The following is a 25694-nucleotide window of genomic DNA, read 5'->3' on the forward strand; positions in this document are numbered from 1 at the left end:
CCGTGTCATTCACAACAGGTGTCTCGTATGATTTATCGATGTGATCAGTGCCACAGGAACTTTCTCTCACCCCGCACTGATCCAGTAAGAGAGGAGAGCTGCTAAACACACACTCACGCTTACTCAATCCAAAATACATGATCACACACACACACACATATGTTCATGGATGCCTTTCAAAAAAAACTTGTCCTTACAGATAATCACAATCAGGACCACGGTGAAACAGCAAAGAGGGTTTTTTGACACAATCAAAAGCAAAATGTGGAGGAAATGACTGGAGGGAAAAATATTTTCCAAACAAAATCTTCGCCCTAACACAGTGACACAATGATAATCTTGGCTGCAGATTTGATGAAATCTGAGGCAGAAGAATTTAGCATTTCATACTGTATCGCACTGTGTTTACATTATTTGGCTGATAACAGCATCTACACTGATTTAAATGTACAGCATACAATGATTAGACTAAAGTGACATATAAGAACATGAGATCTACATGTAGAATGTAAACATCAAGAGTTTGTTTTAACACTGATCCAACTGGGAATATACCAGAGACAAACCGGGGTTGCAATTTGGGTCATGACGATTATAGAGGAGCTTATTTCAACTCAAAATCCTCATGAATCATTGTGCAAATCAGAGTTCCTTTAAAAATAATGTATAAATTAACATCCTGGTAGAGGTACATGTACTATAAACATTACCTGCACTCTTACTATTTGTATTGGTCAGATGACTTGTACATGATGTGTACTGAGCAAGTATTTGTGGTTTTGATTCTGAATACAACACACTTAACAAACATAGGGACAGCCCTGTTCTGTTTCTGGTACCCGACAAAGGATTTATTTCAAAAAGTAAAACATGAAAGATGCACATATGTGAACAATAGAAAAGTCTGTTGATCATTAGGGAAAGTGTTTTCTTCGAATGACCTCTCCCGCGAAACGAAACCCTTTTACGAGCCTGACTGAGCATGCTGCAGACGCCCTTCAGCACATTATTAAAATATGTAAAGCTTCATGTGGTCCGCCCTTGTTTTCGGCCACTAAACAGGCCTGTTTGATCACGGCTGAGCTCTATTCATCAAGAAGAGTGAAATGTTTCCTGTAAAAAAAGCCTTTTTCACACGTCAAGAACAATCTGTTTTATTTTAGAGTCTCAATTTACGGATTCTGGAGACACATATGTGTCAGACATATGTCAGATCTGGCAACCTCCCCCCTGAGGCTATATTTAGAAACTGGAGCAGTCTTAATCTTAACTTCACTTTATCTATATACTATTTATAGTTTAGTTCAAATCATTCTATATCCCAGCAATAAAACAATAACAATAATTATCGCAATGTCATTTTCATCATTAGCAATATGATAAAAGTTCAATATATATATATAGTCTGTCAATATAATGCTTATTCATTGTGCAAGCAGAGTGAGGAGACACAAAATTGGTTTTAATTTGCAACCTCAGATTTATCAAATGTTTGGGAAGTGTTTTTTATTCTCTGCTCATAAAGAAGAGTTTAAAAACAAAACCTTAACTCAGGAGCTAAAATCAAGTCTTTAAATGTGAAAGAAATAATTATTGAATGATTTATTGTGATATTGACTTTCATTATTATTATTTGATTACATTATTGGCCATATCACCCAGGCCTCTCCTAGGACATGTCTAAGGTCTGGATCATGCCCTGACCTCTCTGACTTCAACAATAATATAAGCAGAAATAAAATAAAATAGTTTTCCCTTTATTGATGAGCATCGATTCGAGTTTAAATTCGAATTAAAGTGTAAAGTTAGATTTTGCACGAGTTGTACACTTGAATGATTCCTCTCACAGGCAGCATCAGAACAGGATCCTGGCAACGTGCACCTTGTTTCTGCTCTCGCTCACATTCCTGTCATCAAAGCCACGGGCGGACTGGACCAAACCATCTCCGCGGAGCTTGTCCGGAGAATTTCATGATTTTACGAAGCTAAGTTTGACCACCTCACTCTTTCAATAAATACATTTTAATGTCGGACTGACTCGTGTGGAGGCTTCTTGTCGTCTTCAGTGCTGAGCTTCCCTCTTAGTAGTGATGTGGAACACCATGGGGGGAAAAGCGCGGCCCCCCTCTATTCACAGACAGTGGTCTCGTCGCGGTGTTGTGCCCAAAAACGATCCTCTGCCAGAAACTGATCGCCGTCCGCGGGAGCGCGCGCGCAGGCTGTTAAAGTTGTATCGGCCCGTTTCTATTCGTCCACAGCTGCTTCTATCTGAACCAAACTATTATAACGTGATAATAATAATAATATTAATAATAATAATAATAACAACGTTTATCTTAACAGAATGATCACAATTAGGCAAAAGGCAATACTACACATTGTCCCCAATTTGCATATGTATTAGTCTAGTATTGTTTAGACAATATTTGGAAACTAGACTATGACTAACTAGATTTATGGATAAGCTACATATTAAATAAAGACATGACCTTATTTCCCATCATCCTTATGACTCTGCATTACTTTTACCTGCTCTGGGCCCAAGTTAATAGCCAATCCTGTCTCTAAGAGCAGGTTATGGATGGTTGAAAGCCACTTCTTTTTAAAACACCCCTTTCCTCTTGCCATAAAGTGAATGCAGCTCCTGGTTTGTAATTAAAAGTGTGTTTCTGCTTTTAAAAAGCCTTGATTTCATCCGTGTGGGTTGTGTTTGGAAGATTATAGCTCACCCAGTCCTTTATAAGAGGAGGGTTAACCCTAACCCTAACCCTCTATTTAACCACAAAGACAGTCACTCACAGATTACACATTAAGGACACAAACGGCACAATCAAGGAAGGTCGACTCCAGAGATGGACTTAACATTTTAGGGAGCTGCTCAACAGACAGACCCCTCCATTCCCAGCAGAGATCCCACCAGCTCCAGACCTGCTGGAGATAAACTGCCACCATCCCACCTAGATGGAAATAAGGAAGGCTCGTCCAATTATGATCATTCTGTCACATAAACATAAGAAAACACAACTATAGAAAAACATAAACAGCAAACAGCAAATAAAAGGGGCGGTGCTGCCTCGACAGCCTGCGCGCGCGCTCCCGTGGACGCTTTCTGGCAGAGGATCCTTTTCTCTGCGCGACACCGGCGCTGCCATCTTGGTCGGAGCTGACTCCGGCTCTGCAGCGACACGACTTCCCAGGAAAGTTTAAACATCTCGCGTCTCCGCTCCGGTCGCTGCTGAGCTCGACGTCTCACGGCTCTGCCCGAAGGACGCACACTTCCCCCCCCCTCCCGGGGGAACACGAGGGACAAGCCGAGCCGGTGAAGAGGAGACGGGAGGACGGGGGGGGTCGCAGGAAGGCCACGGATCACCCGGTGGGATTGTTTAAAGTGTCATATCGGATCTGTTAGAACCAGTTCGAGGCGCTGCTTGCTTTACAAACTCCGCCACCATGAGTGGACACCCGCCACAGCGGCGGCAAGCCAACGCCGGCTCCTCGCTTCTGTCAGCGCAGCAAAACGAGTGCCTCTTCAACCACCTCGGCAGGAAATGCATCGTAAGTTTCCCCCCCCCCTCTCCTCAGGAAACTTGTACTTCTAGTTAGCTCGAAAAACAGGCTAACGCTGCTAGCTCGTTTCCTGTCCGGAGACGGGCGCGAGCGTAGAGTTGTACATGTGTGTGTGTTTGTGTTTGTGAGCCTGGACGTTATTTGTTGTGATTCCTGCGTGTGACTGGGGGGGTGAAAGAGGTGGGTTTGTTTTGACAGCCGGGGCGACCGAGGAGAGAGGGAGGGAGGGAGAGAGGGAGGGCTGGGAGCTAGCTAAGTAGCCCGGTCTGGGACATTTGTTCAGGGGGACAAACGGCAAGTTCCACCCCGAGCTCCAGGTCTCCTCTCCGCCGCGGACACACCTGGACTCACCCAGACATTCCCGTGACACCCAGCTCCGACTAACCCTGACCCGCCAGCAGGGGCTTCATATCCCTGGGGTTTGTTTCTGTCTATAATGGGAGGGGGGTGTCTGCTAAATCCATCAGTGGTAAACAATGATATTTTTTTTTTGCATTGGTGTTCCACAACATAGCTGCACCTGGGTTGTTGTCAGGAAGTCTGTGTGTGTGTGTGTGTGTGTGTGTGTGTGTGTGTGTGTGTGTGTGTGTGTGTGTGTGTGTGTGTGTGTGTGTGTGTGTGTGTGTGTGTGTGTGTGTGTGTGTGTGTGTCTGCACAGAGGAGATCGTCCTGAGTCGTCCTCCTCCTGCAGGACCTGACGTCTTCACACCATTACTGCAACGTCACGACTCGACACATTTCCCATAGTCTCACATTACGTAACACGTTTTGAATCGAGCTGAATCATTTTTGTGTGTGGATTGTGCAGCGAGCTCCACAGTCCACTGTCAGCTCAGTGCTCGTGGATTGCTCATGAACACTAGTAAACTTCAAACTAGTCCTCATGATTGTCTAGTGACCAGTTCTCCCTCCTCAATTATCTTGTTCTTAGTCAATAATCATCACCGGCTGGCAAAATGTAATAATTCCTTATGCATAACCAGCATTTAGTGGTTGTCAGTTTGATTAATAAGTAAATGTAGGTGCCTTGTAGGTGAGGCGTTGGCAGCTATATCAATACTAGACTTGAATCTAGACCTCATGTTTGTTCAGTGATAAGTTTTCCCTCTTATGATCCTGCAGGATAGTTTTCTTCCTTCTCAGTCAACACAACAGTTTTTGCTTTTCAATAATCCTCACTGACTGGCACAATATAATAATCATAACACATGTAAACTATTTTGGAAAGCAAACTAATAAAAGACATGACACGCTTTTAGTGGATGCCTGTAGTTCCCACACCTAGAATTAAACTGTCAGTTTGGCTAACAAGTAAATGTACGTGCCTTGTAGGTGAGGCGTTGGCAGCTGCATGAATAATAGTAGACTTAAATCGAGTCCCCAAGTTTGTTTAGTGATTGGTTTTCCCACTTTATTATAATGCAGGACAGTTTTCTTATATATATATATATTAGTCAAACATCCCTACCGGCTTAGACATTATCATATTCATAGGTAGGCAAGGCCTTTATTTCAGAAAGGAACATGTATATTACCAGCATTTAGTGGTTAGTCATTTCACACCCAGAATTAAACAGACCATCCCACTGCAAAATAAACAATATGTAGATTTATTATGATCCTTATGTACATGCCTACACACGTGGGCTCTGTGGCGCAAGGGCTTGTGTGTCTTTCTATCACTTAGGGCTGGACGATATGGCCCGAAATGATATCAAAACCAAAATGTTGATATCATTCGATTTATAGATAATATTACGATATGTGTCAAAGTTAAAAGACTGATTTCTGCTCCTGAGTCAAGGTTGTGGGTTTAAGCTCTTCTGTATCGACAGAGAACGATTAATAATGTGTTATACCTCCTCATGGTTTCTGCACAATAAGCATTATATCGATTTATGACAATTGTGAGAATTATTTGATATTATTTTATTGCCCAGCCCCAATGAAACGTTTGCAGCTTCATGTTCACAAATAGACTTAAAAACTAGTTGCCATGTTTGTTTAATGATTGGTTTTCCCCCTCTATGATCTTACAAGACAGCTTTTACTTTTCAATAATCCTCACTGGCTGGTACAATATATTATTCATTAACTATCTTAGAAAGCAAACTAATACATCATAGTATATTACCAGTATGCTGTGGTCAGTAGTTGTACACAGTATGTAGACTTAATTAAATGATGCTCATGCAGACGGGCACTGTGGCGTAAGTGGTTGCGTGTTTTACAGCAACATCATCGTGACCCTTTCCGTCACCTCATGAGTCTTCTGCTCAGTGCGCCACCACCTTTAAGGCAGTGATGCACTTGTATGTCTTTATTGGTTCTTCAATAAACAACCCTTACTTAACCCCTCCCCCAGTAAGGGTTGTTGCTAAATCAGCCTTTATTCCCTCAACAAGGTGTGTATGTGTGTGTGTAATTCAGTCTCAGTCAGTATCCATTCCTATATCTTTTAGCCTTTCTCTCTTATTTTGAAATTGGGTCATTTTTCTTTGCCGTCCGGTTTTGCAAATGTCACACGGAGATATCAGCCGGGAAGACTGTCACAACCTCACCTGTGTCCGATCCCCTTTACAGATGAGATGTGTTTTAAAGTGGAGCTGTGTAACGAACAATCGGCTTTGCTCTGTGGATATGGGTCAGTTCAGGTAAAAGACAGAAGCGCAGAAATAATCCCTCCCTAAATGTACACTCAGGTCACTTCCTCATAGTGATCATAGTTACCTTTTAATTGTACAGAGGAAGAGCTCTTCTTCATTGTCAACTTTCTGCCGTGAACCAGTTATGCCCTTGGTTTGTGAGGTACCTGTATGTCCTCGCATGTTTGCTTTGGAAAGAACACACTTCCTGTCCCATGACACAAGTATGTCAGGCCCATGTGTGGTCATATAGCGGGATGTCCTGCCTCACCCCCCCCCCCCCCCCCCTTTTTTTTTTTTTACACGAACAAACAACTCACAGAGGCGCGTCATCCTACGTCTCTGTAACCTGTTTTAAAAATCCACTGACGACGTTCCGCTGGCATTCTGTCAACTGTGTCGCTCGACATGTGACGGAGACGAGGAATCGGGGAACATTCCTCACTGTCCTACGCTCTTGTGTGTCTGTACACGTCTTTGCATGCAGAGTGGGTTGGAAAGAGAGAGTGTGTTTGTGTGTTGAGAGGGAGAGAGAGAGAGAGAGAGAGGACATTGCAAGAGACTGGCATTGTGTGTCTCCCTGACCAATCTAATTAAAATGCCCATCAGTGATTTAGTGGCTGACTGAGTGATTGTGTGTTATGTCATGCCCTTATTATGCAGACAATGTAAGAATCGGAAAGTCGCCTTGGCTTTATTTCTTTGTGCTGTCCAGCCCAGGCCTTAGCTGCCTGTGTGCACATAAATTCTGTGAAAGCAAAGCTCTCCTTACCTGTTTGTGTATTTTTAGTACACAAACAGGTTTGGACTGTGCCCAAAATATGTTGCCACTTCTAAAAATGGCAAGTTCTCATTAAATACACAGATTGTTCTATTGCTGCAACTTTATATAGTGTGTGTGTGGTTGGGGATTTTAAGAGCACCAATTAGATTCTTTCCTGTGTGTGTCATTGTGCAGCAGAACAGTTCATTTTATTGACAAATGCATAACTTGGGAATTGTGTACACACCCTGCGTTCTGCATGTCGTAATCGCATTCAGGTGCACACGCAGTAGGCTGTACTTGTTGGTTTCACTCATTGGCATTCCTTGTGCTGTTTTCACCGTCAGCAATGCTGTATGACTGGGCAAAAGGTGGAAGAGGTCCAATTTGGTGTGTGTGTGTGTGTGTGTGTGTGTGTGTGTGTGTGTGTGTGTGTGTGTGTGTGTGTGTGTGTGTGTGTGTGTGTGTGTGTGTGTGTGTGTGTGTGTGTGTGTGTGTGTGTGTGTGTGTGTGTGTGTGTGTGTGTGTGTGTGTGTGTGTGTGTGTGTGTGTGCGTGCGTGCGTGCGTGCGTGCGTGCGTGCGCACAGAGACTGCCTGATCAGCAGTCCTGTCCTACAGGAAGTCCCGTGGTCGGCCTCCTCTGGTGATTTGTGCTGGAGAAGTGGAACATGACTCCTCTTTTCCTCCGCTTCTCCTTCTTTCTAAAATTCCCTCCTTCCACACTCTCACCTGAGCTCTTTCTTATGATCTGTTCCAATCCCTTGCTTTTCTGTCATTTTACACATTTTCCTTCGACTCATCTTTTGCTTCTTTTCCCATTCTTCCTCCCTTCCTGCCTCTTCTTTACCACAGTGCCTTTGTGCGTCAGCCACTTATCCCGTCTTCTGTTTCTTCCCACTCCTTCCCATCATTCACCAGTTTATACTCGCTTCCTCCCCAGGAGATTTTGTGGAATAGCTCATAGTTTGTGCCAGGATGGAACAGCTTGACAAAATGGTTGATGGGCAAATCAGGACACAGGCCCTAGTTAGTTTGTCTGACTGGTACAGCTTTTTGACACAGTATGTTTCACATCCAACTGTTTTCCTTTTTGAATACATTATAACAATTTTATTAATTTTGACACACCCACTTCCTGAGTTTATGATTTTCAAAAACTGCTGATTCTTTTTCATCACCATGTTTCTGTTTATTTTCCATATCTGCTTTTTATCGTGCCATTCCGCACATTTTGAACTTTTTTGTGCTTTTCAATTCCAATTTTACTTTTTTTTTTATGTCACCTGCACGAATATCAGCAGTTCCCTCTTTCTGTCAAGCTCAACTCTAGTTAAAACACCTCCTGTGCGTGTCTTGCCCAGGTGATTCAATCTTCATCATAGATCAGGTCATGTGTAGCTGTAGCAACTGAGCGTGTTTGTGCACAACAGACGGAGAATTTGTCCGTGAGAAAGTGTATTTTTGGCGGGTTTTGATGACGCCATAGAGCGAGCTCGGCTTCCTGCAGCCTTTGGCCCTGTCATGAGTAATCAGTGGTCCACAGGCAGATGAAACCCCAGGGCCTCCGAGTCTCCACACTGTTACACTCAAAGAGAAATTCAATCATAAAGCAGAATGCATATTATTCTTTTAATCAAAATGTTTTAGATGTAAATCCAAATAATCAAAAGCTTCCAAGGGACTCGATGTTTGTAGAGATATGAATAGAAATATTTTGCACATGAAGGACAAATTGCCTCTAAGGAAATAGTTCAAATACCATAACACAATGGGACTTGGCTATACAAACGCTATAGTGTTGATAAATGCAGCTATGAGGCCGTGAGAGAGTCCGCGATGTTCTGCAGTGTCATTCACGTTGCGAGTTTAAAAACTGACTTACAAACTATCACTATGATGTAACGGTTCCTCTGCAAGTGCACGTGTGCTTCTGTTATCTCACACAGGCTGTGTAATGTGCAGATTAATGTTGAACAAAGCTACATTAGCTACAGCTATTATGAGCCTTTCAGCTGGTTCCCTGTGGCTGTGCAAACAGTGAAGATGAAATGAACCTCCTATATGAAGAGCTGTGGTGCGTCAAATCCATGAGAACAACAGTGACACCCATTGTTTATTTGAAGGCCACACCTAAAGCACGAGCGAGTACGAGGAGTAAAGGTGGCGTGTTTATGTGATAGTTGGCGCAGGCAATGTGACCAGTCCGTCAAGTGTCAGCACAACTTAACACCATTTCCTCCTGAGTGACCCACTAAATTCAAGCAGAAAAGAAACCCCACAAAGTCTCTATGCTGCACTGATGCAAAAATTCCTGGAAGTCTGGTGCTGACGAATAAAAATCACCAGGCGTCTCCCCCCGTTGATGCTCCTGCTTTCATCTGTGTGGTAATGACTGAGAGCACGGACCCCTCAGCGTGAGGAGTCCCTCGGAGCAACCTGTAAAACCAGTGGCAGTCTGATCTGGTCTTGTGATCATAGACGTGTCTCTGTGCTCGCTGCAGGTGTGTTTTTATGTAACTTCCAGTGACTTCCAGTAACTTCCAGTTACACACCATAGAAGATGCTCCACAATTGCTTTGATGTCTGTTATACTTGATTTTACACGGTGTAGTCGCTAAGGTATTTTTTTGTGTGTTCAGTCTTAATATAGCATTCATCCTTGAGGGTTTTTCTGCTTCAGGTGATACTCAAATATTTGCAGTGTCCTTAAAACACAACCAGAGTGAGCTCATCTCTTGCAGCTGTAGTTGAGGGTAGTGTGTGTGTCCTTGGTGACTTCCTGGACAAGTGTGCACTTCCTGTCAAACAAGAGACTCTATCTCTTTGACAGACAAGTGTGTGTTGTTAGTGACACAAAATCAGCTTTAGTTTCTGCTCGTCGGACGTTTGGCCTTGACGGACCCCCAGGGCAGAGCGACTCGACAACCCACAGAGTCACTGTCACTCAGTCGTTGGTAATACGGTCATTATACTTTGATGCTGCCCATCAAACAATGGGAAATCGTTTTTGGATGGCGAATTCTCAATACTATTTACCTTTACTTTTATTCATCCCCTATTCCCTTCTAACATTTACTCACATCTCACAGTTCCTGTATGGATTTTATATTATTCTCTTCCTGTGGTGTGCATCTTAAAAACCCCGGCGAGAGACATTTACATGGGTTCTTACAAACACACCAGGACTGTCCATTAAGCAGTACAGGCCCAGCGTGACTCTCCCTCTCTGTCTCCCTCCCTGCAGTCATTGTCCTCAGCAGTGGTCCAGGTGTTCGTAGCAGATAGGAACTCTAGCTGGAGCAAGAAATGCGGCGGGGTGGCCTGTCTGGTCAAAGACAACCCGCAGCGATCCTACTTCATCAGGGTCATTGACCTCAAGGTAAGTGAAGACACAGCCAAAAAGACACTTTGAGGATTACTGACAATTTGTGATTTATCATAGCTGGTGCTATTAGATGATTGTACTCACCACAGTGAATGTCAGCGGTGGTGCACCACTGTTCGATATCCATGTTAAACTTTATGTATTCATAGCCACACAGTACAATCTGTGGGATGTCTGTTATTAAACGGCGTATAGCATTTATTGTCCTATGTGTTTTTGTGGACACCAATAATCTATAGACCTTATTCTGAATAGGACATTACTCGCTATTAGTTGCTAATAGAATATTCCATTCATATTCACATGTTACTGAGCAAAGTCTAATTCTTACTCATGTCAACTTTTTTTACTGCAAAACATTTAAAACCCCAAACTGAAATAATTTAAGGCACACTGCTTCTGTGCTAACTATTATTATTCCGGTTCAGATAGAAAGTGCTGTTTACATGGCAGCATCTTGTTCAGACGATTATCTTAATCAGGTTAATATGGGTATTTTGGTGTCCATGTATATGCGTTAATTATCTGTCTGTTTCTTTCCATAGGATGGCAAAATTCTGTTTGAACAGGAGCTGTACAATAACATCAGCATCTACACCCCAAAACCCTACTTTATCACATTTGCTGGAGACGTGAGTTGCTTTCTCCTTTCCTTTTTCAAGTTTCTCATTTTTTATCAACCTATTTGAATTTGCTGTAAATTTCTATCTATTTAATGAAAAAGCCTCACCAACAATTTCTGCCTCTCGCGTCATAATGCTTTTCCTCAGTGAGTCACAGTTTCTGAGTCTATTTTTTAATATTCTTTAACGAAACATGCATGTGCAAGTTATTTCCTTCATCAGAAATCTAGTCCTAATCTTGATGACGTCTGTTCCCATCATTTAAAACAACATTTATTTTAAATCTACGTGATAAGACCCCTTTTATTTGTGGACTGTCTTAGCTGGTGGGTACAGTGGCTCAGACTCCAGCAGACCATGAGGTATGTGGTATCTGCTGTCTGTGCTGATAAGACTGGGATAGTTCACTGGAGATGGATTTGTAAATCCCGTCATAGAAAACTGATTAAATAGCTAGGGAGGTTGTTGGCACCTGACAAAACCTTACTGACTTTACAAATGTACTTTTGTTGAATTTGTACAATTTTTTGTTTGTGTGTTTCCAGACATGCCAAGTGGGTCTGAACTTTGCCAGTGACGATGAGGCCAAGCGTTTCCACAGCCATTTGACAGAGCTGGTGGGGAAAAGACAGAGGAAAACCGGTACCAACTTATTCTTGCAGCGGTCTCTTCTACAAACCTACCTGCTCTCCTAACACAATTTAAAAATAAAAATGATGTGTTTAGTAATTATGAATCCTGTGCTCAAAATACAGCAGCTTTTAAAAACCTGTATCAAGCCAAAACCTCTTGCTGTAGTGACATTAAAAGGTGCAGTCTGAGGTTTTGGCTTGAACTTATCTGACTGATGTGAGCACAAGAGCAAATTCGTTTCTAAACATGTCATTTTTATAAAGCTCTATCACACAGAACTGGGCAAAAACATCTCAATACATGAAATGAATGTGGAGGTCCTAGATTGACGTCCTCTAGCTGCTATGTGAACTGTTCTCTGGTTTACACAGACTTAAACCTCTGATCTAAAGTGTCATATATTGAAAACATTTTTTTGATTTACATTTTTTGCCTGGTACTGTCACTACTCGTTCTACTTTTCCTGCCAATCTGAAACCTCTCCTTCAGCCTTACCTCTTCAGGTCCTCATGTATAAATGAATACTTTCAGAATTTAACCCAAACTCCTTAAAAAGTCATCTACCAAATGTTTCCCTGTATGGAAACCTCACATTTACCATGGACCTCAATTTTTAGTTTCCCCACACACATACAACAGTCAATGGGACATTCTGGATCAATATGTAGGATCTGCTGGATCGCATGGTCGGAAAATTATGTTGACTGGCCCAAAGGGGGCGCTACAGTTTCAGTTTAAAATGAGCAAATGATTGATATATTAAGAAAAAGGTGACTTTTCAATATGAATACAATATAAATGGTTTTTTATCCAGTACCAACATTTCAACTTTGGGACTACAAGACCTAATGGAACATTTACAATGCTTTTGTTCTGCGTTCCACCTTCTATCTTATCTCCTCATCTAAGGAAATGAGCTGTGAATGTTTGTGTGGGTCTGAACACAGTGAGGATTCAGTTGAAAACACCTACTTCATGCAAAACCACACAGATACATTGTTAACCCTATTATCCTCGCACTTTTATCATTGCTTGCTTGATTACGACCGACCGTCTTCCTTCTTCCTCCTCCGCTGGGTCGTTCCCTGACCTTTTCAAATGGATCGTCCTCTTTAATCTTTTCCTCTTAAGCTATCTGCATTGGATCCTCATCTTATCTACAAGGCCATCAGTATTTTATGTTTGTTGATGTGATGGTGTTTTATGGTATATTTATGGTTCTATGTGAGACAGAAAGAGGGAGGCATATTGCCCTCTAGACAGTTGAGTGTTATGCATTCATATATGGATATAATATGGATAATATTAGCTGTAATGTGTGAGTGAATGAAAGTAATGTCTGATTTACGTCCCGTTAACGCACTAATCGAACACTTTGCTTGGCAATTTTTTTCCGAATAACTTTCACATCCCGTCGAGCCCTTCGCTTAAAACAAACAACACTTTCTTCTGTGCTCTCACGCACATTCTCCTCTCACTAACCCAATCCGCTGCTCAGCGCTGGATTGTAATGGTTTGATTTTTGTCTGTGTGTTCACAGAGAAGAGACGTGACCCTCCAAATGGTACGTTTTTCACCATTTCTTGAAAATAACCTCAGATATGAACAGAGGAGGAGTGTTAAACCCGCTTCTGGTGTGTGTCTGATGATGCTGGGAAACGTTTGGGTCAGTCTGTGTGGTATGTCAGCTGGGTGAGGTCTCAGGATCATTCAAATATTTGTTTTACTTGGCAACATGTCAAGGCTGTGCAGCATACATAGAATTTTATGAATGAGTTGTCCTTAAAGTAAAGTCAAAACATAATGCTACATTGATGGACACTATTGTCCCACAATTCAATGCACAAAGGAAATTGGGGATTCTTCTTATAGCAGGAAAAACTAACGGTAAACGGTGTTGATACATTTCTGGGAAAAACCTTGAGATTGAAGTTGTAGATTATTTGATATGTATCGTGCAAATCTTGTGATATTTTCCGATTGTACTACATGCTCAAGACTGACAAGTACAATGTGTTTTGGAAGTTAGACACAATTATCTGTTCTGCCTCCTGTACTACATATTTTTTATACTCTTTACTGCAGCGCATTAAGATTAGAGCAACTTAGAAAAACAAATGTTTATTCAGCTGTAGACAGAAGCAAACATCTAGTTGAACAAGTCAAGTCCCACTTCAGAAGCTTATTAGAGTCCCTGAAGCTCTTCTTTGTTCCTCCAAATTTCATCTTCAAAAGATTTGTTATGATAAAAATCCCTTTTAAAATGGCTTAAATGTAATTCCACTCCTTACTTCCTCATTTCCTGACTGGGATCAATGAATATGATAACATGGCCATGCAGCTGCTCCCCGTCTCTATACCCTCACAGCGCCACCTGCTGTTCAGTAGAGACTAAGCCCCACAATCACAAACCAGACTTCAGACTTGCATTTGATTACTGTGTGAAATTCTTAGCCTTGCTATTGACTACTTATTTCAAGTCAGAATAAATAGAAAACTGTAGGAAAGCAGAGGAGATATAACCCCATGATCTTATTATTATGGCACTGTGTTTACATCCAGTATAACATAATATTACAGCGCACTGTAGTAGAGTCTTAACTTGTGACTTATGTGTCATTCAAGGCTTCACTCCGTCACTCAGTGTGGTCGGATGGCTAAAGAGATGTAATGTATTTGTAGATAAGCACACATCTGTTTTTTTTCTGCACATATGGCCCAATACACAGCCTCGTTTGGGCCAGTAGGAGCAGGAGATGAGCTCAGTTTTGTAAAGAGGCTGCACAGTTTCACCGAGCTGGCTTATTAAAGTTTGTGTGTGTGCGTGTGTGCGCAGCTGTGCAGAAGTCTTAACTACACAATTTGACACATTTAAGCATTTAGCTGATGCTCATATTCAGAGCAGCTTAACAGCACTGGGCCTGTGGATGTTTTGATTTGGGTCACACATGCTCACAAGCCATATATGGTCATGATGTCACTAACCCAACATGTAACCTGGAGCGATGCGATAAACCATCTTGCGCTGATGGTTGACTTCCTACAGAGAAGGACTCTGATTTGTGCGGCACACGTGTCTGAGCCCAGTCGTGCCGTCATGCCTCACTGTTAATGCGAGTTTCTCTCGGATAAGTCGTGCATGGTTTCAGTTTCTGGAATAACTGCATCGTCGTCTCTGAATTGGTTCAGTTCCAAAGGAAATCATCCTTGATGTCCTCACACAGACGTTTCTTCCCTCCGTCTCCGTCTGTCTCACTCTCACTCTTCCACCTCTGCATCATAGATGTGTTACTGTCTTTCCTTCTCTTCTCTGCCTTTCTCTCTCTGCCATCTCCAGCTCACCCCTGCTCATCGTTTGTCCCCGTCTGCCCTCCGCTCCTCATTTAATTTCTCTTAAGTTCCCCTCTTTTCTCTCTCTTTGCTCCTGTCTGCCTCGTTGCCTTTCTCTCCCATCGTCTCACCCCACAGATTCATCATGTTTTAGAAACCCCTGAGATTAACGCGAGATTAAGCCGTGGGTTTAATGGTTACGTAAAGTCCAGGGCTAAATCCCTAATAATTTGCCGGGATTAGATCCATTTGTGTGTTTTGCAGGGAATGGGAGGAGATTGTGGCCGAGGTGGGCGGTGAACTGGATCGCGTCGAGCCAGTCAGAGCACGATAATATAACCGGGCACCCTGTTGAAATAAGGGAATCGAAAAAAATGATTGCAAAGTAGATACACAAATATGCAGAGCTCAGACGCGCTGGCACAGCAAAGAAACAGAGACTGGGAAAACAGGAGACATGGAAGAGCGCTGTTAAAGTAATGGAAGGAATGTAAGAGGAAGAGTAACTCCGGCTGTTGGCTGGCTGAGTGGCTGGCTGGCGCTTCTCCCTTCCCATGGCATTGCTGGATGTCAGCCTTCACAGCTCAGACAGCATGTGTTTCAGCTCCACCAGATGTCTGCAGAAGTTATTTAGTCCATCGCACGTTGACTTTTTTCCTCAGCTGATGTTTTGGAAATCTTGAGGATCCTCTTTGTTTTCTTTAACTTGAGAAGACTGGAATCATTTCTGAGACGAGTCAAGTGGATTCTATTATTTCTTTCATCGTAAAGAGTTGCATCTAAGAGGAAGGTGTTCTTTTCTGAAGCAGTCGTCCCCTGCTGAGCTTGAGAAACTTCTTGCATCAATCAGAACTTCTATTATATTTCTGCACATTTTTATCTTGACCAAGACACAAGATCCACCGTCAGACCAAGATACTTTTAGTTGCTCTTCCCTTACCACTCATGCCCAGCTCTCGTCTACAATGATGTTCTGCACCACCTTTCTGTCTGCTCCCTCTGAGGAACTTCACCCCGAGGGCAGTGGCGTAGGAGGGGGAACAGCAATGGGAGGTGGAGGTTTGGGCCCAGGTAGCTGCCTGTCTTCCCTGCACTGCCTCGTTCTCCCTCAGGACGATCTGTACCCGTCTCTCTCTGACCCGACCGCTCGGCGCTCAGTTTGCCCAGAAGAGCGAGCTCGCAGCTTGGTGGGCGCGATGCTCCTTGACGTCAGTATAACAACCTGCGCGGCCAAAGAGGAGAGTGGGTGCATTTGGGACCGGGTGAGAAGGCGACGCAGTCGGTCGGCCTCGCCTTCACCCAGCAAAACTCCTAAAAGTCCCTGTAGTGAGAGTGTCAAAGGTATGTGCTACGGCTGAGGCACTGGTGGAAGAAGTAATGAAACCATATTGAATGTGTTCAGTTTTTAGATGGTGGAACATGTGGAGAATACATGGTATAAATGAACAAACCAGACATAAATAGATAATTTGGGTTTGGTGCCATAACAGAATCTGAAATACTGACTGGTGCGTGTAGTGTTGGTGAACATTTTTGCAGCGTGCTGACCTCTTGTTGTCGATTTAAATCCCATGTTGTTTGGCTGCACGTGTACAGTTGTTGGTCCTTCTGATTGGTTGTTTGCTGTCCACATCACCATGTACAGTTATATGATGTGTCGCCATGCCCAGGTTCCCAGCTTCTCGTCTTTTTTTTTTTGTATTTTCAAACGAAAAAATCATCCTACTCCTCGCACTGATATAGAAACGCCAAACATGTTCCATTATTTCCAGAGTATGTGTGGGGTCTTAAAAAGTCTAATGATAATCCATCATCTGAATTTTAGGCCTTTAAAAAGTCTTAATTTTGTTTAAATATAACGTACTAGGTCTTAAATATGTTTAGGTAGGTCTTAATTATGTTAACTTTCATTTAGCGCCAATTCCACTGTGCTTTAAAATTAGATTAATGGTATAATAATGTAAAAAAAATCATACAGTTTGTAATGTCTCTGTGTTGTAGTTCTCTACAAACACCATGGTCAGAATTGATCTCAGTGCACTTTTGATGTTTTTTTCCTATCTTCATTTAAGAGCGTGTTCTTTTAGTTTGAGAGCAGGACTTAGTGATTGTGTAATGCCCTCACTCAAAAGTGAGAGAATGTTGTTTTACATAAGTGACAGTTTGAAGGATTGTTTCGCACACGCATCATCTGTAAAGCGATCTTGCGTTAGAATGAGAAATTACGGTATGGAATGATCATCTTTGTGAAGATAGTGTGTCACCAAACACTGAACAAGCTTTGCCATAGATTTACAAACTTTTATACCACAGAGACATTTGCCCGTCTTTCTGTAATAAGATTTTGTTCAGTATCGACTCAGTCTGATTAAGTTTGGACATTTCTGTTTGTGGCAGTAATGAGATGACACGATAATCCTACATAGCCTGAGCCACTTTCACGCCCTTAAAACCGTACTCGTCTGTGAGCCAAAGTCTGTAAAATCCATTAAATAATGGATTACATAATGAAACGGACACTGCTGGCCCTGGAACTAGGGTCATTCTTCATGTTTTATGACTTGTTACACACTTAACGCTTTTATGTTTTCTCAATTACCGGACTTTTATAACCTGTGACCCTTTAAATATAAAAACATCTGTATTAACTGTTTAATAATACTCCATTAGACATGATGGAAAACCCACAACCCATTTTTCCGTGTATTTTTAACAAAACCTCTCCTCTAATGAATTACTACATGTGCCATGTTACATAAGCCGTAACTCTGTCCCCATCACTTTTGCAGGTCCCTCATTGCCCATGGCCACAGTCGACATCAAAAACCCGGAGATCAGCAATGTTCATCGTTACCATAGCAACTCTCAGGTGAACAACATTGTGCACTCCGCCTTCCCCAAGAAGCAGAAAAAGGCCAAGGGGAAGACCAAGAGGCTGACCAAGGCGGACATCGGCACGCCGAGCAACTTCCAGTGAGTCGGGGGGGGCGCAAGTATGGTTGCGTATATACCGTGCCCCTAGAATAGATGCAGATTTGCAAATTAGATTTCATACATTTATCACCAAATTTGGAAACGACATCTTGAATAACCCTGTCTAACAAACCCTGTACACTTAAAAGCAAATCTGCAATGTTGTGGTAATGTTTGCATGGTTTAATCAGTGTTAGAATAAATGAAAATCAGTGTTAAAGAGCTGCTGAATGTAGGTGACGTTTGGCTTTATCGTAGATACACTTCCCATATGAACCACGACTGCCCACAGTCTGATCCCGTCCCTGTAACTCTCCATATAAGCGCTGCTGAATCTGGGGGAGGTATTAATCCAGGCTGTCTTTACTTATCCTGTGAAATATGTGATGAAGATTAATAATGCAGACAAATCTGTGCTGTGCTCTCAGGAACTATGTCAGTGTTTGTAAGATACTGCAGGTTAGCTCTGGGTTATGAAGCCGTTTTCCCTGTGTTTGCAGTCAACAGATTTATTGTCCTCCATCAGTGTGGTGCAAGTTCTTTGTGACCTTTACTTGACCTCACATCCTCTTGTTTTTCTTTTCTCACAGGCACATCGGCCACGTAGGATGGGATCCAAACACAGGCTTTGATGTAAGCAGAATTCACATAACCTAACTAAATTCTGAACATGTCGCAGTTCGTGACCCTTAGATATTCTTAAAACTTGGCCCATGAGCTTATCCATTTGTCAGACCCCCCCCCCCTCCTCAAGACACATTTTTCAAATTTAGTAGCAGCTCCAAAATATTAAGCCGAGCTGCGTGGCCAAGTCGCCATGAGCGTTACACAAGGAGATTTTGGTGGGAAGAGAGTCAACCTGCATCTGCATAATCCATGGACTCGTTCCCAAAAAGCTGCGTCAGTAATTATGCTGCATGGCGAGTTCGAGATCACGCAGGTCAGAGGACTTACTCTGTTCATAACTGGGGGGGGGGGGGAGAGAATCAGATGATTTGGTTTCATAAGGTAATGCTTTCAAGGACTTAGATTGATTTGAATGTGTGACGTCACTCAAACAAAGCTCGCTCACCTCTCAGAACCTCGGGCTTGAAATGAGTGGATTCACACTTTGGTGAAGAGGTAGATTTTATATTCTAAGTAGATAAATTTGTCTCTTTATTCTTTTATATCCTTATATCATAGAAACTAATTTAAAGCACTTCACTGTAGATAAAGTAAAAAGGACTTTAAAGCACTTCAGATCTTGTCCCATATTTTAAGAGATAATCAAACACCAATTTGGATTCATATAGTAATGGTGGGAAAAAAAATACATTAAAAAATGTGAGCATCTGAATCACTTCATCTACAAAGGGTGTTAACTGGTGCACCTTCACATAGCTAACCTAAAAGTTAATCTCTTTATCGTCTGTGCTGAAGTGGCCAAACCTGTTCGAACTTCTATTTAAATCCAGGTGAATGAAATATATGTTATTCCAGCATCGCAGTATGTAGTGTTATCCCACACCACCAGGAGGCAGCATCCCCTCTGATATTTTGGTCATATTTTAAGCTGTTTTTACAGGGAGAGCAGAAAGTGTCTCCACACAGAAATTAATACTTAATCTTGTTAACATAAATAGTTAACAAGATTAAGTACGTCTCACTTTCACCTCCTCATTAAAACAGAATAGTATTTTTATTATAGCCAGTGTCAAAGGAGAGAAGTGAGAAATATGACTTATGGTTGAATAAAATTAGGCCAAACCACTGATTAGAAACTTTTGGTTCCTGTTAAGGAATTCATCACCATGTTACACATTCAATATTTAATACAGTTAAAGTCACTATCTCAATATGTCCCTGAGGATAAATCAATGGCTTCTTATTTCAGACATTAACAGCTGGTAGACTTTTCATATGCATTTCACAATACAGTATATTTATGGTGTCTTTCTTTTGTTTATGCCACTTTACGACTACCGCCCAGTTATTAAATTGTGTCTGTTCCATTTTGAAGGTTAACAGTTTGATTGTCACCTCCACTGCCTCCATCTTCAGTTTACATGGAAGCATTCATCAAATGTCATGTGTTTTTTTCCCCTCCAGTTGAATAACTTGGACCCGGAGCTAAAGAACCTCTTCGACATGTGCGGCATCTCCGAGGCTCAGCTGAAGGACAAGGAGACCTCGAAGGTCATCTACGACTTCATCGAGAAGAAGGGAGGCGTGGAAGCTGTGAAAAACGAGCTGCGGAGACAAGGTACGGCAGACGTGGAGTTTGAGAATACAGATTGTCCCCCTGCCCCAAGAAATGACCAAAAAACCCGATATGTACATGTTTTGGCAGGATTGGCATCATGTGTTTTTAAAGCATCGATTGTCACTTTAAAGACAATCTAACTAGTGTGGTGGTTTTATCCCCAGGTCCGCCCCGGTGGAGCGGTAGGTTTCTATGCATGACCTGCTGTGATAGCTCATGACTGTGCATGTAGAGTTCCACTTTAAAACGGCCAATAAATTATAGCGTGTGAGGCTTTTATTGTTCCTTAAGTCAATTCAGTGTTTGCTTTTCTACTCTTGTTTGAACTAGAGGTGGATGTGCTTTTATTACCCGTCTCTCGGGCTTAATTATCAACAGAGACACTATAAATACAGCGTTCCTGTTCCAGGCTGCATCGTATTTTAGTCAAATTTATGAAGTTGTTGTCATGCAACGATTATGTCTCTGCTGTGCAACTCCTCTCTGAGCCCGACACGAGGCTAAGCCACACTTGTAAAACTCTCCCTGTGGTTTGCTTTACTGTAAACTCTGTGAATGAACTCTGCATGTGAACTGGCATCTTTTTAACCAGCAGACAGACTCAAGTGCACCAGATCGAAACTTTCAAGAGTAAATCATGAAAATGAAAAGACCGTATGATTGGAAGGACAATTTCGACGTATTAACATCTGAAAGTTGTTGTGAATTATTTATTTTTTTTGACAAAACTTTTCCTTAACAGATTAACATTGGTTACATAGGCGAAGGCTGCCCCCTGTGGCTTGGTTTTATAACTGCATGGCTTGATACAAGCAAGAAGTGGTGAACTGATGAGCATTTTGAAAAGATTTGCTGTGAAGTTATTTGTGAATGTCCACATCTTCCTACTCCTCTTCACAAAAGTAACTTGAATATGAATTTCTTCCAGCTGCAGTTTGAGCTCTGAATGATGAAAACTGATCATTAGTCTGTTCTAACATTTTGTTTCTTATTTCTTTCTCTCCTCAGCTCCTCCACCTCCTCCATCCAGAGGTGGCCCTCCTCCCCCACCCCCACACCACAGCTCAGCCCCTCCTCCCCCTCCTCCTGCACGAGGGCGAGGTGCCCCGCCGCCACCTCCTCCCTCCAGAGCTCCCATCTCCACGCTCCCACCTCCCCCTCCATCTCGGCCGGGCATGTCCGCCCCGCCGCCGCCCCCCCCTCCAAGCCGAGGTTTTCTCCCGCCTCCCCCTCCGCCGTCTCATGCCTCAATTCCTGTGGCGCCGCCACCTCCTCCACCTCCTCCGCCCTCATTCTCGACTCCATCCGGTGGCGGCGCACCGCCTCCCCCGCCTCCTCCTCCCCCACCCCCTGGCCCTCCACCCCCTGCTCCTCCGCTGCTCCCAGAGGCTAACAAAGGGGACAGCGTTGCGCCCTCAACCGGCACGACGGCACTGCTGAGTCAGATCCGAGAGGGCAGGCAGCTGAAGAAGACTGAGCAGAAAGAGAGGCCAGTGTCCAACACCGGCAGAGACGCACTTCTGGACCAAATCCGACAAGGAATCCAACTTAAAGTGGTCAGCTATTCACTCAATCATTACGCACAGCTCGCCTGTCAATCAACCACGTCATAATCTGAATCCTGTGCTTTAACTGTGGCTGATTGTGCCGTCTCGTTTACAGAGGGACGACAATACAGACTCACCTCCTTCCAGCCAAGGTCCCTCGGCGGGCATCGTAGGAGCGCTGATGGAGGTGATGCAGAGAAGGAAGGCTATTCACTCTTCAGGTAAATACACGGTGACACTATGAAATGTTTTGGTTTGTCCGACTAACAGCCCCAAAACACAAAATATTCCATTTACTATTATGTAACCGATGTAATAAGTGAATCTGGAACGAGCACTAGATTTCATTATAACTTCTAAACAACCAACTAAGAGTATTTGTCTTACCTGTAGATCCCACTCTTGACATGATATAAAAAAAGTATTAATTTATAGTGAGTCATATATTAATACAAAGAAGGATCCTAATTATTGTTTTAGATGCAGCTATGAGGATCTTGTAATAGATGCTTATTCCACAACATATGTGTTTTATGAGTTATTCTGTACAAAATTGCTGCATCAGCTTAACATTGAAACTAGACTTTGTGTAGTTCAGTGTGTCAGGTGACGCTTTGTCCCCAAAATAAATCAGACTTTCACTACCTCCTCATCAGTCTCAAACAAACTTGTGATATTCTATTTCAAGCGTCTCATTGGGTGAAACGTCTCTTCCCTGCTCGACGGTAGTTTCTTTAAATGTATCAGGAGAAGGAACACGACGAGAACACACAAATACTAACAAAGTCATTGCCACCACACACACAAACACGTGAATTTGTTTAAACCTAAAAAAAGAGCAGCGTTGTCACAGTGTCACTTACTGTGAAATCCGTCTTCTGTTCCACAGACGAGGACGATGACGATGAAGATGACGAGGACTTTGAGGAGGATGACGAATGGGACGACTAGCGATTTCCTCTTCTTTTTTTTCTCCCCTTCCTATCCCTCTGGATGACTATGACACTAAAAATTGTTCTCGTCTTTCTAAAAAGAAATCTTTAATTTCAAAATGATAAATATAAATGTTCTATCAATTTGCTGTATATTTTTGTTGCCTTTATGCTTTTTTTTATTTTTATTAATCTGTGCAATACCTCATTTAACCTGTAAATGTTTGTCACTCTCACATCTTAGGTTTTTTCTCTTCATCTTCGTCCCGTCTGTTCCTTGTTGGCTCCTTTTCCGTCTCTGGACAGTAAAATGTCTCATCTGTCATTTTAACTATGTTCTTCCCACGTCCCCGACTCTGTGATGTTAATCACCTCCATCTGTCACTCAGCCTCCCGTCGCACATGTTCCCTCCCTCTCTTATTCCCCAGTCCTTGAATCAACATGTGCAATTTTACATCAAGTTGTCTCTTGAACCTTAGAGTTGAATGTTTTTTTTGTTTTTTATTTTCTTTGTTTCATGTTTCCTTTGGTCAGTGATTGAAGGGGAGGGCTTTACGAAACAAGTTGCCACAAATCCTTCATAAGTCGTGTCAGCGTTGTCCATCAGGAGAAGAGAAAGAAAAAAACTATTTTCATACCCTATTGCTCTGTAGTTTATTTTTACTTATTCAAATGATCCTAGTTTAGCACTCATATTTTCTTAAAACACAGAAGAAGAAAAGAAATGAAAATATTTAGCTCTGTTTTCTGTCGACTGTAAATTTGCTCCAGAGCTTCGAGTCTCGTTATATTTTTGCATACAGAGTGAAAGTGGAGACTCAGTACAGGACATTTTCAGGTCTGTGTTTGGAACATGGACATGCTTTACGAAACGAGGCAAAGACCATGTGGACGTCAAGCATTTGAAACCGTTATTACACTACATGAAGTAAACACAAGGGGGCAGCCTACATGCCACATGTCTGCCTATCGATTGTGGATACTAGTTCTCTTTTTTTTTTTTTTTGTCATTGTCACACTACAGATTCTACAGACAGATAAATGCCTGTTTGTTGGAATCAGGTATCTCATCATGCTCAGTTTGCGGAATAAAGACATTTTCGTTTTACACTTCTGACGCTTGTAATGGGTCCATACACTACGTTACTGTACAGAGATGGGCCAGGTGGTGTTGTCCCTCTTGTAGACACTAAGTGCTGAGACGGGGACAAACGTTAGGTTCATGGCATTATTCAATGAGTATCGACAGTGTCTTGGCTAACCAGTGCGTAATGAGGTGTAGCATTGTACCAGACCGTGGTCAACTTTTCCCTGCAGAGACCAAGCAATCACATGGCGACGTGTAATTACTTTTTCCCAGTAATTCTTGGAATATGCTTCGTTCCAATGTGGATTTGCCACAAAGCAAAAATATTGCTAATGCTAAATTATTCAATCAGTAACAGGAATGGATTAAATAAACATGGCCGACATCAAACCATTTATAACCATCTTATAAACCATATTATTTATACAGAGTTAATTCAAATTTAAAAAAAATACTTTTTCTACTGATTCAATATTTAATTTAATTAAAGGAACAATCAGTTATTTCTACTTTGAAAAGTTGCGTGGTCCTGCTTTAATGGAAGCCATCTTGGCTCCACAGAACGAGGTAGTTAGTTGGTTTTTAACCTTCATATTTGCTTTGTCGACCTAAAGCAGGTTTAGAATTTCGCTCTTTCATTCAACCAGACTCGTGGTTTATTTCTCTTTGGCATCTGATAATCCAAGACATTGTTTCTCAAGCATTAGCACTAAATTAGCACGACAATATTTCAAGATATTTTGAAGAATTTTTTGCAACACTACCAGGGGCTGTGGGTTATAGAAGAGCCAATACTGAAATGTTTGTCGCTCTGTGTCAGAAAAACTACATAATTATGATGAAATATCTTCTTTGTTTTATTGTTTTGTTTTTCTCTTGTCAGCCAAAAGAGGCCTGTTGGTGTTAAAGTCTTTGAGAGACAAATTGCCACTAATTAGATGTAAGAACCGACCTCTTGTGTCAGATATCAAGATACTTTTTGGGGGGGAAATAAAAACCAAACCATGTTTACGCTGATGTTCGCGTCTGTGGGTTAAGATGTGGATGCCGGGCCTCATCAGAGAGGCCTGACAAATGATGAACTCGTACGTTGTACACTCCAATAAAAAGGTTGAGATTTACATGCCGTGGTATTTGGAATTCTTTTATCTTCAGGCAGTTGATATATTTTGTGCTTCTAGGTGTTTGAAGAACAGCCTTTTATTGTCTAACGTGATCATTTACATTTAATTTATTGAGCGTCATATATTTGATGTTATGTCATGTAATTTGAGTATTTGCATCTCTTTGTCCATATATGTGTGTGTGTGTGTGTGTGTGTGTAATACAGGCCTCATCACCTGCAACAGATAGGAAGTTGGACAGACCTGAGAGCAGACGTACAGTTAGTCGATCTTTGTTTCAACTTCTGTGTGAGGGTGTAAAATTACAGTTTCCACATAAAGAGGAAGAAAAGTCACTCACATATCATTCTTGGAATGCTAGAGAGACCCCCCACCACCCCCACCCTCTTCATCTACCTATCAATAGCAATATGCAGCTGGGCTATAAAAGTGATTCATTGTGTGTGAGGGACTGACATAGTTGACAGTTGGTTCTGTGAGTCCGTTTGTCTTGTGCGGCCAATTCACACAGATACCAGACGTCTGTCACATTTATTTTTGATCGAGTCCACGTGTCAGTGTGCATGTGAGCTAAAAATACACCAACTGTGAGAAAAGAACACAAGATGACCATAGTGACCTTCCAGGAAAACAAGCCAGGGACTAAAAACAATCACGACAACAACCACTCGGTTCCCTTTACGATTTATTTTTAGTTGATGTCCACCACACTGACCCGGTATCAGTTCCCTGCTGCAGAGCTCATGGGGGGGATTAGAGCAGGTGTGGTACTTTCCACCAGATGATATGGACACTGATTCCGACCAACACACAGACTCGTGCAGATAGACATAAAGCA

General features: G+C 42.2%; 1 protein-coding gene across 3 annotated transcripts; it reads left to right on the plus strand.

The window, feature by feature from the left end:
- Nucleotides 1-3089: 3089 nt before the first annotated feature.
- Nucleotides 3090-24853, plus strand: waslb (WASP like actin nucleation promoting factor b). 3 transcript variants are annotated; one of them, XM_034578278.1, is made up of 11 exons: nt 3092-3555; nt 10221-10355; nt 10907-10993; nt 11530-11626; nt 13158-13181; nt 17737-17920; nt 18511-18553; nt 20012-20165; nt 21174-21721; nt 21828-21933; nt 22602-24853. In XM_034578278.1, exons 1-11 carry the CDS (start codon nt 3451-3453, stop codon nt 22661-22663), a joined length of 1545 nt encoding a protein of 514 aa, XP_034434169.1. In that variant the 5' UTR covers nt 3092-3450; the 3' UTR covers nt 22664-24853. The 3 variants fall into 3 exon arrangements, with proteins under 3 accessions (XP_034434170.1, XP_034434169.1, XP_034434171.1); XM_034578279.1 differs by lacking the exon at nt 13158-13181 and having other exon boundaries at nt 3090-3555; XM_034578280.1 differs by lacking the exons at nt 3092-3555; nt 10221-10355; nt 10907-10993; nt 11530-11626; nt 13158-13181 and adding an exon at nt 14091-16288.
- Nucleotides 24854-25694: the final 841 nt, after the last annotated feature.

Source organism: Hippoglossus hippoglossus, chromosome 23 (genome assembly GCF_009819705.1).
Source record: "Hippoglossus hippoglossus isolate fHipHip1 chromosome 23, fHipHip1.pri, whole genome shotgun sequence".
NCBI lineage: Eukaryota > Metazoa > Chordata > Actinopteri > Pleuronectiformes > Pleuronectidae > Hippoglossus > Hippoglossus hippoglossus.

What these genes read in the sequence shown, in the direction of transcription:
- waslb (XM_034578278.1), top strand. Translation starts at nt 3,451, where the DNA reads ATGAGTGGACACCCGCCACAGCGGCGGCAAGCCAACGCCGGCTCCTCG. An exon ending in TCAGGGTCATTGACCTCAAG is followed by an intron (nt 10,356 to 10,906) that starts GTAAGTGAAGAC and finishes TTCTTTCCATAG; the next exon opens with GATGGCAAAATTCTGTTTGA. An exon ending in AAACGAGCTGCGGAGACAAG is followed by an intron (nt 20,166 to 21,173) that starts GTACGGCAGACG and finishes TTCTCTCCTCAG; the next exon opens with CTCCTCCACCTCCTCCATCC.